This window comes from Myxocyprinus asiaticus, chromosome 29 (genome assembly GCF_019703515.2).
Source record: "Myxocyprinus asiaticus isolate MX2 ecotype Aquarium Trade chromosome 29, UBuf_Myxa_2, whole genome shotgun sequence".
NCBI lineage: Eukaryota > Metazoa > Chordata > Actinopteri > Cypriniformes > Catostomidae > Myxocyprinus > Myxocyprinus asiaticus.
The window spans coordinates 19,888,056-19,906,011 of record NC_059372.1 but is presented as its reverse complement, the minus strand read 5'-3'; the positions used below and the strand labels follow the sequence as shown (position 1 = coordinate 19,906,011).

Genomic DNA, 17,956 nt, shown 5'->3' with positions numbered 1-17,956 from the left:
AAGAGCCAGGAAGGAGCTCTCTCAGGTGGAAGCGACCAATGCGCCAAATGTCTGAGATCAAAAGCATAATAGTAAAACAAAATCTTTGGTGAGACCTAAACCACCTTTGTCATTTGGCCTGTGTAACTTGTTAAAATGCATCCGAGGATGTTTACCATTCCAGATAAAGGATTAAGCTATACTATTAAATTGTTTAAAATAAAAGAGGGGAACTTCAATGGGGAGAGACTGTAGTAGGTAGTTGAATTTTGGAATACAATTTATTTTAATAACATTAACCTTCCCAATCATAGATAAATGTAATGAAGCCCACCTGCTCACATCACTCGAAAACCTTTTAATTAAGGGGTCAAAATTAACTCTAACTAAATCACACAAATTTTCTGGGAATAAAATGGCCAAATACTTAATGCCCTGTTTGGGCCACTGGAAGGCGCCCAGCTGAAAAGCTGTTACTGGGCAGTACGCTGTCAGAGCCAAAGCTTCGGATTTAGACCAATTGACTCTGTATCCTGAGAACTTAGAAAAGGAGTTAATAATTCTGTGGAGGCAAGGCATAGATCTAGTAGGGTCGGAGATGAATAATAAAATATCATCTGCGTAAAGCAAAAGCTTATGCGCCATACCTCCTGCCACCACCCCTGGAAAATCATCCTCCTTCCTTATCGTGGCTGCTAATGGTTCCAGGGAAAGACAGAACAATAATGGGGAAAGAGGGTAACCCTGTCGGGTGCCCCTATCCGGAGTCTGATTATTCGCCACTGACCATATGATATTGATGAAACGCCTAATGTTATCAGAAGAGCTACAGCCCCGAATAAACCCCACCTGATCTATATGTATAAGAGAAGTCATAACTTTACTCAATCGATTAGCCAAATTTTGACAGTATTTTTACGTCTAGCTGGATCAGGGAAATTGGACGGTAACTCTAACACTCACTTGGATCTTTGTCCTTTTTATGAATCAGATCAATCCGGGCTTGTGTCATGGTTAGCGGAAGCTTTCCATTCTTTAATGATTCCATATAAACTTCTAACAAAAGTGGAGCCAGTTCTGTAGCATAAGATCTAAAAAATTCAGCAACAAAGCCATCCGGCCCCAGTGCCTTGCCTGTAGGCAAGGACTTAATTACCTCGCCAAGCTCCTCCAAGGTTATCTCAGAATCATGAGAATTTTTTGCTCAGTTGTCAGTTTAAGGATTTCTAATGGTTCCACAAAGTTTCTAATATCTTCATCAGTAGACGAAGACGTGGAACTATAAAGATCAAGAATTCTTTAAAGGCATTATTAATATCAATGGCCGAGGTAAATATTTCACCACCAGCAGATTTCACTGAGGGAATGGTAGAAAAAGACTCTCTCTGTTTTATGTATCTAGACTCAAGGTATGACTGTCTTGCCCTGAATAGCCAAAACTCCACCTTCCACGACAAAATAGTTTTGTACCTGTATTTCAGTCGGGTCAATTCTCTCAGGCCATCAGATGACATTTGGCACTTCAGCTCTGCCTTGGCATTTTTAATATTCCCTTCCAACTCATGCTTTGTATTTTTTGATGAATGAGGCATACTGTATGATCCGGCCCCTAAGAACCGCCTTAAGTGCCTCCCAAGCCATGCCCACAGAGGATACTGAGGACCAGTTGGTCTCCATATAAACCTTGATTTCAGCCTTTAACATTTGTTGGAATTCAGGATTTTGCAAAAGGGATACATTAAAGTGCCAACTATATGATTTCTTTTTCTCCGTATGTGGCAACACCTCTAAACTCACCAGGATGTGATCTGAGACTAAGATATTTCCAATTGAGCAAAGAACAATAGATGAAATTAGGGACTTAGATATATACAGTATATAAAAAAAACTATTCTAGAATAAATCTTATGGACTGATGAAAAAATTTTTAAGTCCCTACCAGATGTCTTCAGAAGTCTCCAAATATCTGTAAGACCAAGATATTTACACATCCTGCGAAGCGTCAATGTTGCTCTAGGGAGCTTACACACTTTTGCTTCACTATGATCAAGGACTGAGTCCAACAAATGATTAAAGTCTCCTCCCAATATTATATCATGAGGGGTTCCAGCGGCTTGCAACATCCCTTCAAGATCCATAAAAAAGCCTTGATCATCAGCGTTAGGTGCATAAATATTAGCCAAAATCAACCTTTGCCCCTGAAACAATAATGACTCTTCCTAATTTATCTTTTATCTGTTTGAGACATTTGAATTGTAGATGTTTACTTATCAATGTAATGACTCCCCTGCTCTTACTTGAGCCAGCACTAAAGAAAACATGTCCACCCCATATCTTCCCAAATTTTTCAGCTTCCTGCGGGGAAAGATGCGTTTCTTGAAGAAACACTATATCATATTTCTTATGTCTAAGAAAAGAAATAACCTTCCTTCTTTTTATGGGATGCCCCAACCCATTCACATTCCACATGGAGAGAGACAATCCCCTCATATTAACGTTTGACATTTTGACATATTAAAAAAAATAGATTGTGTGTCAAAAACAAAATTATAAAACCACATTCCAACATTAGTGCAACAATCAAACCCCGAACCAAATAAACAGAAAAAAGAAAAACATGCACATTAACCCAACGCATGACAGTGCCAACCGGCGTCCAACCCTCTAAACTCAAACAGTCCATGTATGCCTACGAGAGCCCCGTGACAACTTTGCCGTAGGATTGCTCAAGTCCGGTGCTTCTATACAAATTTTGTGAGACAGAATTACATTACAGAAAATAATCTATAAAACAAACTCCAGCTAATAAGCAGAATAAACACAACAAAATGTGTAGATTCATTCACAAGCTCCAGCCACTAGCGGAACCAGCACCAAAAAAAAAAGGGGTCATTCAGTTCTTCGGGCAGTCAAACTCACTCCAATGTCCTGCAAGAAATATTCCACAAAACCAACTCCAGCCAACAGGAGGCATAAGCACCAAAAACGTGCAGATTCATCCACAACTATCCCGAAGAAATGATACTACACAAAACAAACTCCATCCAGTAGGCGGAACAGCACAAAAAGAAACGAAAAAGGCGCTCAATTTCCTCAAACAGTCAAGAGAATATTCAGTGAGTCAGGTCCACTGTCATGTGTATTTTGCGTGGATAAAGATGGCACTAGCTCAGTGACCATGATGAGGAACTCTGGCTTGGCGGCCATGACGTGGAAATCTGGCTCGGCGGCCATGACGTGGAAATCTGGCTCGGCGGCCATGACGTGGAACTCTGGCTCTGTGGCCATGACGTGGAACTCTGGCTGGGCGGCCATGACGTGGAACTCTGGCTCGGCGGCCATGACGTGGAACTCTGGCTCGGCGGCCATGACGTGGAACTCTGGCTCGGTGGCCATGATGTGGAACTCTGGCTTGGCGGCCATGAAGTGGGACTCAGGCTCGGCATCCGCCTCCCCTACAGTGAACGTAGAACCAACAATCTGCAGGGCAAGGTCGATATACTGAGCCAGGCCATAAGTACCCAGACCGCCAGGCATCAGGGAGGAAACCGGCTTACTCAAACCTGCCCGGAAAATGTCCTTGAGGGCTATTTCATTAAAGTCTACCCGGCAGGCCAGAGCGCAGAAGTCCTCCACATAATCTTCTAGGGGACGACTCCCCTGATGTAGGCAAGGGGAACTTTCGACCCTCCAACCCCGCCTAGACCCTCCGAGCCCTGGACTCCGCCTTGGCCTGTCGATCCCTCGACCTCACCTTGGCTCTATGTTCCCTTGGCTCCACTGCGGTTCTTCAACCTGTTGGCTGAAAGGGTCCCTCGTCCCTCCAGCTCCGCCTTGGTCAGTCAGTCACCTGGCTCCACCTTGGCTCTCCGATCCTCTGGCTACGCCTCATTCCTCCGATCCGTCAGCTACACCGGGGACCTCCAACCCTACGGCTCCACCTTGGTCCTCAGTCCCACTGGCTCCGCCTCAGTCTTCCGATCCCCCAGCTCCGCCTTGCTCCTCCGAGCTTCCGGTGCCGCCTTGGTCCTCCCTGCCTCCGGCTCCACCCTGGCCCTTCGAGTCTTCGGCTACTTTCCGGGTATCCAGTTCTCCATGGCTCCGCCCCTCGAGCCTCTCATGACTCCAACTCCCACAGCCTTCCGCCCTGATCCCATGCTCCACACCCTGCCAAGCCATGCCTCAAGACCCGCCCCCCCAGCTCCCTATTGAACTTTGAAAATTATACTATGTTTTTTGTGTTTTGTTCATGTGTTGGGGCGATGGGAGCCACCCATTAGTGGGGGGGATATGTCATGTGTATTTTGTTGATTCACTGATTCACTATTTTGTTGATTCACAATTACGATTCACCAAATCCTCTGGTTTTTCATGTCTTTTATTTTGAAAAGTTTAGTTCCTGATTCATGTCAAGTGATTCCCTTGTCATGTGATTTCATGTTTCCCTCCAGGTTCATGTGTCTTGTTTTCATTGGTTTATTGTTTGATTATCTTGTTATCAGTTCTGTCTGTTCATTGGTTCCCTCATCTTTATTTTACCCCTTGTCCATGTATTTAAGCCCTCATGTTTACCATTGTCCTTTGTCAGGTATTGTGTTTGTGTAGTGTAGTCAAGTCAAGTCTAGTCAAGTCAAGTCTATGTCAAGTCATTTATGTTTGTTATAGTTTGGATTCATGTTTTGGAGATCACTTATGTAAATAAACTGCATTGGGTTCATCTTAACGTCATCGCCTTCATCATCGTCACTGCCAGCCCAAACGTTACAGTACGTTACATCCACTAGGCAGCAACATGAAAATCACCAGATGGCTTACTCATTTCAGTGTCTTTATGAAGGACAGTGCTTGATGTGGAAATGTAAATTCTCATCCTTAGCATCTATTCTCAGTTTGGCCGGAAAAAATAGAGCAACGTGACCTTCCGTTGATGTAAGAATTTCTTGCATTTCTTGAATCGATCACGTTTCTCTCTTGTAGAATTCGCAAAGTCTGGGAACAAGAAAATGCTGTGGTTCTTCCAAGAAAGCCTTCCTTTACTCCTCAACTTGAGTAACACAAGATCTTTATCAGATGATCTCAGAAATTTGGCCAGAATTGATCGGGGCCTGTCTCCCTCCGCGGATCTCTGAGCCGGGACCCTGTGAGCTCGCACGATTTCCAGCTTATGGCCTGTTATGTCGAGTAGACTCGGGAAGAGCCTGCCTAGGAATTTTACCATATCTATGCCTTCCTCATGCTCAGGAATTCCAACAATTCGGATGTTGTTTCGTCAATTACGATTCACCAAATCCTCTGGTTTTTCCCAAATGCGTTCCAAGTCTATCTTGGTTGCTAGCGGGTTAGCAGCTAATTCCCTCTCTGATGACTCCAGATAATCAATCCGTTTCTCAATGTCCGACATTCTTGTAACCATCTCAGAGAATTTAGTCTCCATGGAACTGATCGATCGATGTATTACAGCAAGATCCTCCAAGTCTGCAATGACCATCTTCAGCATTGCTGACACATTCATCAGTTCATGCCGGATTTCTTTCAGTTCACCATCCGAATTGAGTCTGGGGCTTTCGGCCTGCCGCTCTGGGGAATCAGCTTGAGCATGTAAGTGTCTTTTAATGTCTCCAGAGCCCGAGAATTTTGAATTCTTTGACATATTGTCTTCCTCAAACAGTTAAGAATCAGGGAGTATCAAATCTCACTGGTTTATGACACAAATAGTATTAAAACTAGCAAGGTGTGCAGAGCTCGCCATTCACACGTCTGCTCCTCACATGGCGTCACGTGACCTAATCTTTATGATGCATTTTTATGATTTTGGAACTCACCCCCAAAATTTATATTGCCAATAAATTTTTCAACATTTCTCCTTTTGTGTTCCATGGAAAAAGAGGGCCATGTGGTTTGGAACGACATATTTTATGGTTAATCAATTATTTGAATCAATTTCTGACGTCTTTGTGTTGTAAACAGGAAAGTGGGAGGGAATGCATCGTCTGGGGGTTGGAGGTCAACTCCTCCTGCAGGTGAGAGGTATTTGAATACTGTCATACTTCACTGTCTTACTGCTTTTATGCCACAATACTCATGTCTTCAGAGATCACATACAGATTTGTAATCTTTTTCTACATTTGCCTTTAGGGCATAAACTGATTGTACATATTATGTACGTCATGATCTACAATAATTTCAGCATATAGTGAGGGTCTGAAAGTCTGAGACCACTAGTGAAAATGCTTCTATTTTGCATTTATTATGTTATTATGTTATCATATTTTACATTTCGCAAAGTTTTACATATTATATTATCAGCATAACAAACAAAAATTAAAATGCAAAATTAACATGAATTTCAGAATTCCTTAGTATTTCTTAGAATTTGGTATGTCCCCCCTTTCGCTTTAATGACAGCTTGCACTCAAACTGGCATGGACTCCACAAGTTTGTGCAAAACCAGTGTTCCAATGATAGCAAGGAAATCTGACATTTTGGACAAAGGAGACTGGCTTTAATTTTTTACTTAGAAATAGTGCAGAATCGCTTGTCTCCAAGTTTAAATTACATTTTGAATCCCAGATTTTCAATGTGGCTTTAGACTTTTGGAACTCACTGTATGTTTTGCTTGAAATAACAGCAGTTGTATGCTTCTACAATTTTTGCATACAACTAGCCTCCTTAGGTTTTTCTTAAACATTTTTCTCTTGTTTTCAAAAAGCCAAACAGAAGCAAAAACAGGTAGGGTCCTCCCATAGTGCAACACTCTCTTCCTTATATTACATATTCACAGTTTGTGTCTGGCCGCTTAGAGGCTATAAGAGATTTGATTGCTCTGATATTGAAACTGTTTCCCTTAAGGCTACTTATTAGATGTGAGAGATGTTAGTTACAGTAATATTTAGAATGTGTATACATAACTGTGTTGGTATGTGTACACCACTCTGTTACAGACAGAACATGTTCCACCCTATGATGTCGTTCCATCAATGAGGCCGGTTGTTTTGGTTGGCCCCTCACTGAAAGGCTATGAGGTAAACTCTACTGAATTTGATTATCATTGCTGTTAACATTTTTATTGGGGCAAGTTGTCACATGTTTTTTAAATTAATAAAATCTACTAATTATAATACTGGTTGGCCAAAACAATGGCTATATACACTGATGAGCCAAAACATTATGACCACTCACAGGTGAAGCAAATAACATTGATCATCTCCTAACAAGGCCACATGTAAAGGTCTGGGTAGGTTAAATGGTAAGTGAACAATCAGTTCTTGTAGTCAATGTGTTGAATGCAGGAGAAATGGGCAGGAGAAAAGACCTGAGTACACTTTGACAAAGGTCAAATTGTTATGGCCAGATGACTGGGTCAGAGCATCTCTGAAATGGCAAGGCTTGTGGGGTGCTCCTTGTACCTACAGACAGTTGTCTGAGGAAGGACCAACCACAAACCGGTGACAGGGTTTAGGGCGCCCAAGGCTCATTGATGTACAAGGGCAACGAAGTCTATCCAGTCTGGTCTGAACCGGCAGAAGGTCTACTGTAACACAAGTCACAGAAACATTTAATGATGGTTACGGGAGTAATGTGTCACAATACACAGTGTGGGGCTGCGTAGCCGCAGACCGATCAGAGTACCCATGATGACCCCTGTCCATCATCGAAAGCGGCTACAATGGGCACACAAGCATCGGAAATGGACCTTGGAGCAGTGGAAGAAGGTCGCCTGGTCCGATGAGTCCCGTTTTCTTTTATATCACGTGGACGGCCGTGTACATGTGTGCCGTTTATCTGGGGAAGTGATGACACCAGGATGCACTGTGGGAAGATGACATGATGGTGGAGGGAGTGTGATGCTCTGGGCAATGTTCTGCTGGGAAACCCTGGGTCCGGCCATTCATGTGGACGTCAATTCGACATGTGCCACCTACCTAAACATTATTGCAGACCAGGCACACCCCTTCATGGCAATGGTATTCCCCATGGCCTCTTTCAGCAGGATAATGCACCCTGACACACTGCACACATTGTTCGGGAATGGTTTGAGGAACCTAATGAAGAGTTCAAGGTGTTGCCCTGGCCTCCAAATTTCCCAATGCTGTATTTTTTTTTTTTTTTTTTTATTTACTTACTTATAATCAGTCACAGGATAAGAATTGTTGATATCAGCAATTCCATTTTCACTAGTTAAAGTGAAATTCTTGATTTCGGGAATGGAATTTCTACTACTGCAAGTGCAAATTTTGATATCAATAATTACATTTGCACTAGTAAAAACTTAAATTCTTGATATCAAAAATGACGTCATCATTCATCATCAATATCAAAAATTTAATTTCAACTAGTACAAACTGTAATTCTCGATATCTGTAACTGCATTTGCAGTAATTGCACAATGATCTGTCATTCACCAAAATTTGGTTTTCACTAGTGGGAATGTTAATTTCTGATATCTGTAATGTGATTGTAACTAGTAAAAAAGCCTTTTTAGTATCTTTAAATTCTCTACAATTTATTGATATCTGAAATACATTTCCAGTTATCTGAAATACCAAATCTAACATGTTTAAATACTTTTACAGTGATTACAGCAATTTACAGTTGTAATTAAATTTTGACATCAAGAATGGACATTTGAGGGGGCCTGGGTAGCTCAGCGAGTATAGACGCTGATTACCAACCCTGGAGTTGCGAGTTCGAATCCAGGGCGTGCTGAGTGACTCCAGCCAGGTCTCCTAAGCAACCAAATTGGCCCAGTTGCTAGGGAGGGTAGAGTCCCATGAGGTATCCTCCTCTTGGTCGCGATTAGTGGTTCTCGCTCTCAAAGGGGTGCATGGTAAGTTGTGCATGGATCACGGAGAGTAGCATGAGCCTCCACATGCTGTGAGTCTCCTTGGTAACATGCACAGTGAGCCACGTGATAAGATGCAGGGATTGACTGTCTCAGAAGCGGATGCAACTGAGACTTGGGTGAGTAACTGCACCACCACAAGTACCTATTAAGTAGTGGGAATTGGGTATTACAAATTGGGGAGAAAAGGAGATCAAATTAAAAAATATTAAAAAAATAAATAAAATAAAAAAAGAATGGACATTTGAACTAGTAACCATGTAATTGATATAAAATATGGTGATTTTTCTGGTAAGAAGTGCTTTGCTGATATGTAATGCTGGAATTTCAACTAGTACAAAATTAACTTTGGATATCTGTAATTGTGTTTTGAATAGGAGTGGATGACAGATCATTGTGAAATTCTACTAGTAAAAATGCAATTATATAAAAATGCGGATATCAAGAAGTACAGTTTTTACTAGTTGAAATAAAAAAAATTATATCAAGAATGTGTATTTATGAAAGTGATGACATCATTTTTAATGTCAAAAATTAACTAGTGCAAAGGTAATTACTGATATCAACAATTTATATCCTGTGAATGATTAAAAGTCAACTCGCTTTTGTTCAGTAAACTCTGATCTTTTTTCCAGGGCAATAATTGTGCTATATAATGGCAATAATAAAGCTTTTTTTGTAGTCAAGACTTTCTATACAGAATGTACTTTCAAAAATAAATCTACCCTGTAAAATATTCAATGGAATAAAGTGTGTGACAACTAGCCTGATCTCCCCTATATCTGTATGTGAATGCCTAGACTGTGTAAGATTCTGTTTAGGTGTGTGTGAGAGGATTCATACATGTAAAATATTTAAGTCCAGCTGTAGCATGGTTATCTGGACACATTTGTCAGTCAGCTCTTTAACAGAGACACCAGGGACCTGCTTCTTACTGCTGACTCTCAAAACTCTATTTCTGGAGTCATTCATTTTTCACTCCTGTGTCTAAATAAAACCACATCATCTCACTCAAACCACATTATCCACTGCGTTAGCATGGTTCATCTTTAAAATCACCAGGATTGGAATTCTTTATTTTCCCTTAGATTTCTTAGACAACAAAATCACTGAATGTTAACGCTATTAATAATCAGGACCTAAATTACCTCAGATTTAGCCCATCATTAATTAAAGATATAATGTTGCTGGAGTGAATGTGTTTTATCATGATCTCCTCTTGTACAGGTGACAGATATGATGCAGAAAGCTCTGTTTGACTTCCTGAAACACAGGTTTGATGGAAGGTGAGTGCAGAGCCTGTTGGTTTCTATCTAGTTGGATTAGATATCCACGTTTAGAGATCAAAAGAAGAAGCATTGTTCTTTTTTCTTGTTATGTGGTTTCTTGGCAGAATCTCTATCACACGGGTGACTGCAGATCTGTCTCTGGCCAAGAGGTCTGTACTGAATAAGAAAGCTATTATGGAGAGGTCTAACACACGTTCCAGTCTGGGTATGTTGCATCATACATCATATTGTTAAAATTCTGTCATCATTTACTCACATAAATGTAATTGCAACCCACATGAGCATGATCTCTACAAAAAAGATTTACTATTTGGGAATTGAGACTGTGAGTTCCTAACATTCTGCATAAAATCTTGCTTTGTGTTCCAAAAGAAAAAAAAGAGTTATATGGGTTTGGAACAGAATGAGGCTGAGTAAATGAGACAGAATTAAACTGCTCATTAATATAAAGAGTAATTAAATAATTTTGTCTGAAGGATGTCATATGACCTTGTTTGTTATTTCATGTTTTTTTTTTTTTTTGTGATTTAATTATTAATGTGGTTTCCCTAATCATCTTTCTTCCTCAGCGGAGGTACAAAGTGAGATTGAGAGAATATTTGAGCTGGCTAAAAGCCTGCAGCTGGTGGTCTTAGATGCAGATACAATAAACCACCCCGCACAGCTTCTCAAGACCTCCCTCGCCCCCATCATTGTCTATGTGAAAGTGTCCTCTCCAAAGGTACAACAGTCTTCAGTCAAAACATTATTTTTGTGCCTTTTACTATGAATTAGTTTTAAAATAACAAGTTCTCTGTGTACAGTAAAACAACCTAAATACAAACAAACAAGCAAAATACAGAATATATAGTGCCCTCCAAAAGTATTTTCAAAAGACACTTTTCATCATTTTGGCTCTGGACGCCAACACAATGGATGCAATCAATATGTGACTGAAGTGCAGAATGTCAGATTTACATCCAACTGTTTAGGAATTACAGCATTTTTTTTATACACAGACCCCCCATTTTCTGGGGCTCAAAAGTAATTGGACAATTGACTGAGAAGCTATTTTAAGGTGTTAAAATGGAGGCAGTGTTATAACATGGGCAGGTATGGCTGCCAATGGAACTGGGTCACTAGTGTTTGTTGATGATATGACTGCTGACAGAAGCACCAGGATGAATTCTGAAGTGTTTAGGGCTATACTATCTGCTCAGATTCAGCCAAATGCTGCAAAACTGAGAGGACAGTGCTTCACAGTGCTGATGGACAGTGACCAAAAACATACTGTGAAAGACACCAAATAGCTTTTCAAGGCAAAGAAGTGGAATATTCTTCAATGGCTGTGTCAGTCAACTGACCTCAACACAATTGAACATGAATTTTACTTGCTGAAGACAAAACTGAAAGCAGAAAGACCCACAAACAAGCATCAACCTAAGACCACTGCAATAAAGGCCTGGCAAACTATCCCTAGGGAGGAAAACCATAATTTGGTGATGTCAGTGGGTTCCAGACTTCAGACAGTCATTCACTGCAAAGGATTTTAAACCAAGTATTAAGAATGATCATTTTATTTATGATTATGATTATGTTAGTTTGTCCAATTACTTTTGAGCCCTTAAAATGGGGGTCTGTGTTTTAAAAAAATGCTGTAATTCTTGATCTGTTCACCCAGTTTGGATGTAAATCCCTTCAAATTAAAGCTGACAGTCTGCACTTCAACCACATATTGATTGCTTCATCCATTGTGGTGGTGTAGAGAGCCAAAATTATGAAAAGTGTCTCACTATCTAAATACTTATGGAGGGCTCTGTATGTTCAGTTGTCTCTGAAGGATAGCTCACACTGTTGCCCTCTTATTTTCTCACTGTCGCTCATTCTACCCCAGGTCCTTCAAAGACTCATTAAATCCAGAGGGAAATCTCAAAGCAAACATCTCAATGTGCAAATGATGGCAGGAGATAAACTAGCGCAGTGCCCACCAGTGAGTCCCAGTGCACACATTTAACTCCTGCTAATGTAGTTACATAGATTAAACCAAACCTATGATCCTGTAGTTCTGCTTACTCTGATATCAATATATAAACTAAAAAAGGAAAATTCATCAAGACAGACTTTGATGTTGGTTTGTAAAAGCTTTGCCTGAAAGTTTTAAGCCTTAAAGTTTGACAGCTGTATAGGCCTTATGTATACTAGGTTACATAATTTAAGATCTATGCAGCTATATAGTCTAGACAGACTGACAGATAGATAGATAGACAGACAGATAGACAGATAGATGATAAAAAGAAAGCTCTTTGAGAAGTTACAGTTAGAATTTTTCAATGGACGTCTATGGGATTTTGTGTTTTATATTCTGAGAAGAGAAATTCTTGGAAAAAATGTGTCAAGCCAAAACTATAAATGCATTTTTTTTCACTCTTATTTTTCTCACCCATATAATCCTGCATTAGGAAATGTTTGACGTCATACTGGATGAGAATCAGTTAGAGGACGCCTGTGAACACCTGGCCGAATATTTGGACATATACTGGCGTGCCACTCACCTACCAGGCTCTGCCCTGACAAACCCTCTAGTGGAGCAAAATGTAGTTACACCACCCTCGGCCAACTCAAGCCAACAGGTACGTTTTTAATTGTTAACTGCATGGACTGAAGACGTTGTAATGAAGCTCCATTAAATGCACCATCTCCCTTTCCCTCCAGTTCTCAGAAACGCAGGAGCTAATTGAATGAGCACTATCTCAAATAAAGGGTGAGGGTTGGATTAATTATTCTCTGTGTCTGTTTGTCTGTCTGTCTGTCTGTCTGTCAGTAAAGAACATTATCGTGAAACATAACCAATGCAGTGCAAAATATTATGGTTGAGTTTCATTTGTTCAGTGCTAAACTGCTATTAAATGTGTTAATAACAAATCTTACCTGTTTAATGGAATAGTTTACATGAAAAAAAAAAATTCTGTCATCACATACTCACCTTCCTGTTGTACTAAACCTGCAAGACTTTCTCTCCTCCACACTCCAAAAATGTTAAAGTCTATTTTTAAGATTAACCCATTGCAATTGTATGACAAATTTCCAGTTGAATTGATTAAAATGACTTGAGGACCCCCACATACAGTACATTGATTCTCATAGCGAGGGACCCCCTTCCTAAAATATAAAGGCAGCTGTATATTTTCATGAATAAAGACCCATTGATAGTGTTTGAGAAAAATAGTAAGCATGATCAATTAAAGGCAGCATGTTGATTGCAAAATTAAATAATTGGTGTTTATATTATCATTGTACTTAAAGGAATAGTTCACCTAAAAATGAAAATTCTCTCATCATTTACTCACCCTCATTCCATCCCATATGTGTATGACTTTCTTTCTTCAGCAGAACACAAATGAAGATTTTTAGAAGAATATTTAAGCTTTGTAGGTCCACACAATGCAAGTGAATGGTGATTAGACCTTTGTAGCTCCAAAATTCACATAAAGGAAACATAAAAGTAATCCATAAGACTCCAGTGGTTAAATCTATATCTTCAGAAGTGATACGATAGGTGTAGGTGAGAAACAGATCAAAATTTAAGTCCTTTTTTTTTACTCTAAATCTCCACTTTCACTCTTACATCTGAAAGTCACATGTGGGGCCAGTGTAGTTTCACTTTCACATCTGAAAGGGAATGTGAAAGTGGAGATTTAGAGTAAAAAAAATGTACTTAAATTTTGATCTGTTTCTCACCCACATCTATCATATCGCTTCTGAAGGTATGGATTAAACCACTGGAGTCATATGGATGACTTTTGTTTCAATTATGTGATTTTTGGAGCTGCAACGTCTGATCAACATTCACTTGCATTGTGTGGACCTACAGAGCTGAAATATTCTTCTGAAATAAGAAAGTCATACACATCTGGGATGGCATGAGGGTGAGTAAATAATAAGAGAATTTTCATTTTTGGGTAAACTATCCCTTTAAGCTAAAATAAAGTATTAAAATAGTGTCATATATATTTTTACCTTGTATTTAGTTTGTATCTTTTTTTCTACCCATAATTAAAGTTAGTTGTATAAACATCACTAGAAAAATTTTCAATTCATTGCAAACTTATTTTAGAGAGTTTATATACATAGCTTTTCAGATAATACTGTCTTACAACCCCACTGAGAAAGCAAAAGGCAACAACGGTGAAGAGAAACTATAGCTGTCAATAGAAGAAAATAATCACAATAAATCTCATGATTTCCGACTTTAGAAAGTCTTTAGAAAGTATATAAAATAATTATATATATATATATATATATATATTTTAATTAATACATTTTTTCTTTTACATTTTTTTTTTTTACTCTTTTTGTTTTCTCCCTGAAAAGTTTCACGGACCCCTTAGCACCCCCTCGTGGTCACCTGAGGGTCCCTGGACCACAGTTTGAAAACCCCTGTGCTAAATTCCAAGTCTTCTGAAGCAATATGATAGATTTGTATGAGCAAAAAAGCTAAATTTAAGTTGTTATTCACTTAAAAATTCATCTTGCAAGTCATGTGGCACCATGCGAGGTTCAGATGTGTGAATGGCGAACTCTGTGCACTTTGCTAGTTTTAATACTTGTTGTGTCATAATCCAGTGAGATTCGATACACTCGGTTTCACAACTGTTCTATGAAGACAATATGTCAAAGAATTCAAAGTCCTTGGGCTCTGGAAACATTAAAAGACACTTACGTACTCAAGCTGAAGCCCCTGAGCAACAGGCCGAAAGCCCGGGACTCAATTTGGCCAGTGCGGTGGAAGAGATTCAGCATCAACTGTCGAACATGATGGCAGTGCTGACGAAGGTTGTTGCTTACTTGGAGAATCTTGCTGTAATACATCGATTGATCACTGCCATGGAGACGAAATTCACTGAGTTGGTTACAAGAGTGGGGGACGTCGAGAAACGGATCGATTATCTGGAGTCATCGGAGAGGGAATTTGCTGCTAACACGCTAGCGATGAAGGAGGACTTGGAGTGCATTTGGGAAAAGTTGGAAGACCTTGAGAATTGTAATCGGCGAAACAACGTCCAAATTGTTGGAGTTCCTGAGAACGAAGAAGGCCGAGATAGGGTAAAATTCCAAAACGAGCTCTTCCCAAGTCTGAGTAACATAAATTTTCAAATTGAAAATAGATACTAAGGATGGCTGCAAACTATTTACATGCCCACAGCAAGCGATGTCCTTTATAAAGTCAATGGAGTAATTAAATCATGGTGTGATGCTCTCGATGCAGCCGAGTGAGCCTGACTCAACTGAACATTCTCTTGATTGTCTGAGGAAACTGAGCACCTATTTTGTTTCTTTTTGTGTTGGGTTCCGCCTAGCGGCTGGAGTTTGTTTTGTGGAATAACACTCCTTCGGGACAGTTTTTGTATGAATCTGTACATTCTTTGTGCTTATGCCTCCTATTGGATGGAGTTTGTTTTGTGGAATATTTCTTGCAAACATTGGAGTGATTAGGGCATTTGTTGCACTCGTGTAACAGCCAAGTGGGCCTGACTCACTGAACATTCTCTTGAATGTCCGAGGAATCTGAGCACCTATTTTGTTTCTTTTTGTGTTGGTTCCGCCTAGCGGCTGGAGTTTGTTTTGTGGAATAACACTCCTTCAGGACAGTTTTTGGATGAATCTGTACATTCTTTGTGCTTATGCCTCCTATTGGGTGGAGTTTGTTTTGTGGAATGTTTCTTTCAAACATTGGAGTGATTAGGGCATTTGTTGCACTCGTGTAACAGCCAAGTGGGCCTGTCTCACTGAACATTCTCTTGAATGTCCAAGGAAACTGAGCACCTATTTTGTTTCTTTTTGTGTTGGTTCCGCCTAGTGGCTGGAGTTTATTTTGTGGAATAACACTCATTCGGTACAGTTTGTGGATGAATTTGTACATTCTTTATACTTGTGCAATTCAAATGTCTCAAACAGATTAAAGGTAAATTAGGAAGAGACGTTATTGTTTTAGCAGAAATTCAGGGGCAAAGGTTGATTTTGGCTAATATTTACGAACCTAACGCTGATGATCAGGGCTTTTTTTTATAGATCTTGAAGGGATGTTGCAAGCCGCTGGCACCTCTCATGATATAATATTGGGAGGAGACTTTAATCTTTTGATGGACTCAGTCCTTGATGATAGTGAAGCAAAAGTGTGTAAGCCCCCTAGAGCAACACTGACGCTTCACAGGTTGTGTAAAAATCTTGGTCTTACAGATATTTGGAGACTTTTGAACCCATCTGGGCTATGGACTACACATTTTTTTTTCATCAGTCCATAAGATTTATTCTAGAATATATTTTTTATATATCTAAGTCCCTCATTTCATCTGTTGTGGATTGCTCAATTGGAAACATCTTAGTCTCAGATCACGCCCTGGTGAGTTTAGAGGTGTTGCCACATACAGAGAAATATAAATCATATAGTTGGCACTTTAATGTGTCCCTTTTGCAAAATCCTGAATTCCAACAAATGTTAAAGGCTGAAATCAATGTTTACTTGGAGACCAACTGGTCCTTAGTATCCTCTGTGGGCGTGACTTGGGAGGTACTTAAAGCGGTTCATAGGGGTCAAATCATACAGTATGTCTCATTCATCAAAAAGTACAAAGTACGAGAAATTGTGAAGTTGGAAGGGAATATTAAAAGTGCCGAGGCAGAGCTGAAGCGCCGAATGTCGTTTGATGGCCTCAGAGAATTGACCCGATTGAAGTACAGATATAATACTATTTTGTCGCGGAAGGTGGAGTTTTGGCTATTCAGGGCAAGACAGTCATACCTTGAGTCAGGGGACAAAGCAGTGAAATATGCTGGTGGTGAAATTTTTATCTCTGCCATTGATATTAATAATGCTTTTAAAGAATTCTATCTTGAGCTTTATAGTTCCACATCTTCATCTACTGATGAAGATATTAGAAACTTTGTGGAACCATTAGAAATCCCTAAACTGATGACTGAGCAAAAAAATTCTCTTGATTCTGAGATAACCTTGGAGGAGCTTGGCGAGGTAATTAAGGCCTTGCCTACAGGCAAAACTCTGGGGCCAGATGGCTTTGCCGATGAATTTTTTAGATCTTATGCTATAGAACTGGCTCCACTTTAGCTAGAAGTTTATATGGAATCATTAAAGTATGGAAAGCTTCCGTTAACCATGAAACAAGCCCGGAACAGTCTGATACCTAAAAAGGACCAAGATCCAAGCAAATGTAAGAGTTACCATCCAATTTCCCTGATCCAGCTAGATGTTAAAATATTTTAAAAAATTCTGGCTAACCGATTAAGTAAAGTTATGACATCTCTTATACATACAGATCAGGTGGGGTTCACTCGGGACCACAGCTCCTCTGATAACTTTAGGCATTTCATCAATATCATGTGGTCAGTGGCAAATGATCAGACTCCGGTCGCTGCCATCTCAGAAAAGGCATTTGATATGGTAGAGTGGGATTTTCTTTCTTAGATTTTGGAAATATATACGGGTTCGGGAATACTTTTATTTGATGGATTAAGTTACTTTATAGACACCCGGTAGCGGCGGTACAAACAAATGGATTAATTTCAGATTATTTTACTCTGGATAGGGGCACCCGGCAGGTTTGCCCTCTTTCCCCATAATTGTTCTGTCTTGCCCTGGAACCATTAGCAGCCACGATAAAAAAGGAGGATGATTTTCCAGGGGTGGTGGCAGGAGGTATGGTGCATAAGATTTTGCTTTACGCAGATTATATTTTATTATTCGTCTCTGACCCCACTAGATCTATGCCTTGCCTCCACAGAATTATTAAATCCTTTTCTAAATTCTCAGGATACAGAGTCAATTGGTCTAAATCCGAAGCTTTAGCTCTGA

General features: G+C 39.9%; 1 protein-coding gene across 2 annotated transcripts in view; it reads left to right on the top strand.

Annotated features, from left to right (window-relative positions):
* The window catches only part of LOC127419613 (voltage-dependent L-type calcium channel subunit beta-4-like), a 35,579-nt gene that overhangs the window by 11,477 nt on the left and 6,146 nt on the right, over nt 1-17,956 (top strand). For both annotated transcript variants that reach the window (XM_051661148.1, XM_051661149.1), the window contains exons 5-13: nt 5,947-5,999; nt 6,689-6,708; nt 6,921-7,001; nt 10,049-10,107; nt 10,215-10,315; nt 10,680-10,831; nt 11,984-12,079; nt 12,549-12,719; nt 12,802-12,850. In XM_051661148.1, coding sequence (XP_051517108.1) covers nt 5,947-5,999; nt 6,689-6,708; nt 6,921-7,001; nt 10,049-10,107; nt 10,215-10,315; nt 10,680-10,831; nt 11,984-12,079; nt 12,549-12,719; nt 12,802-12,831 — 763 coding nt within the window. In that variant the 3' untranslated portion in view covers nt 12,832-12,850. The remainder of the gene's footprint in view (nt 1-5,946; nt 6,000-6,688; nt 6,709-6,920; nt 7,002-10,048; nt 10,108-10,214; nt 10,316-10,679; nt 10,832-11,983; nt 12,080-12,548; nt 12,720-12,801; nt 12,851-17,956) is intronic.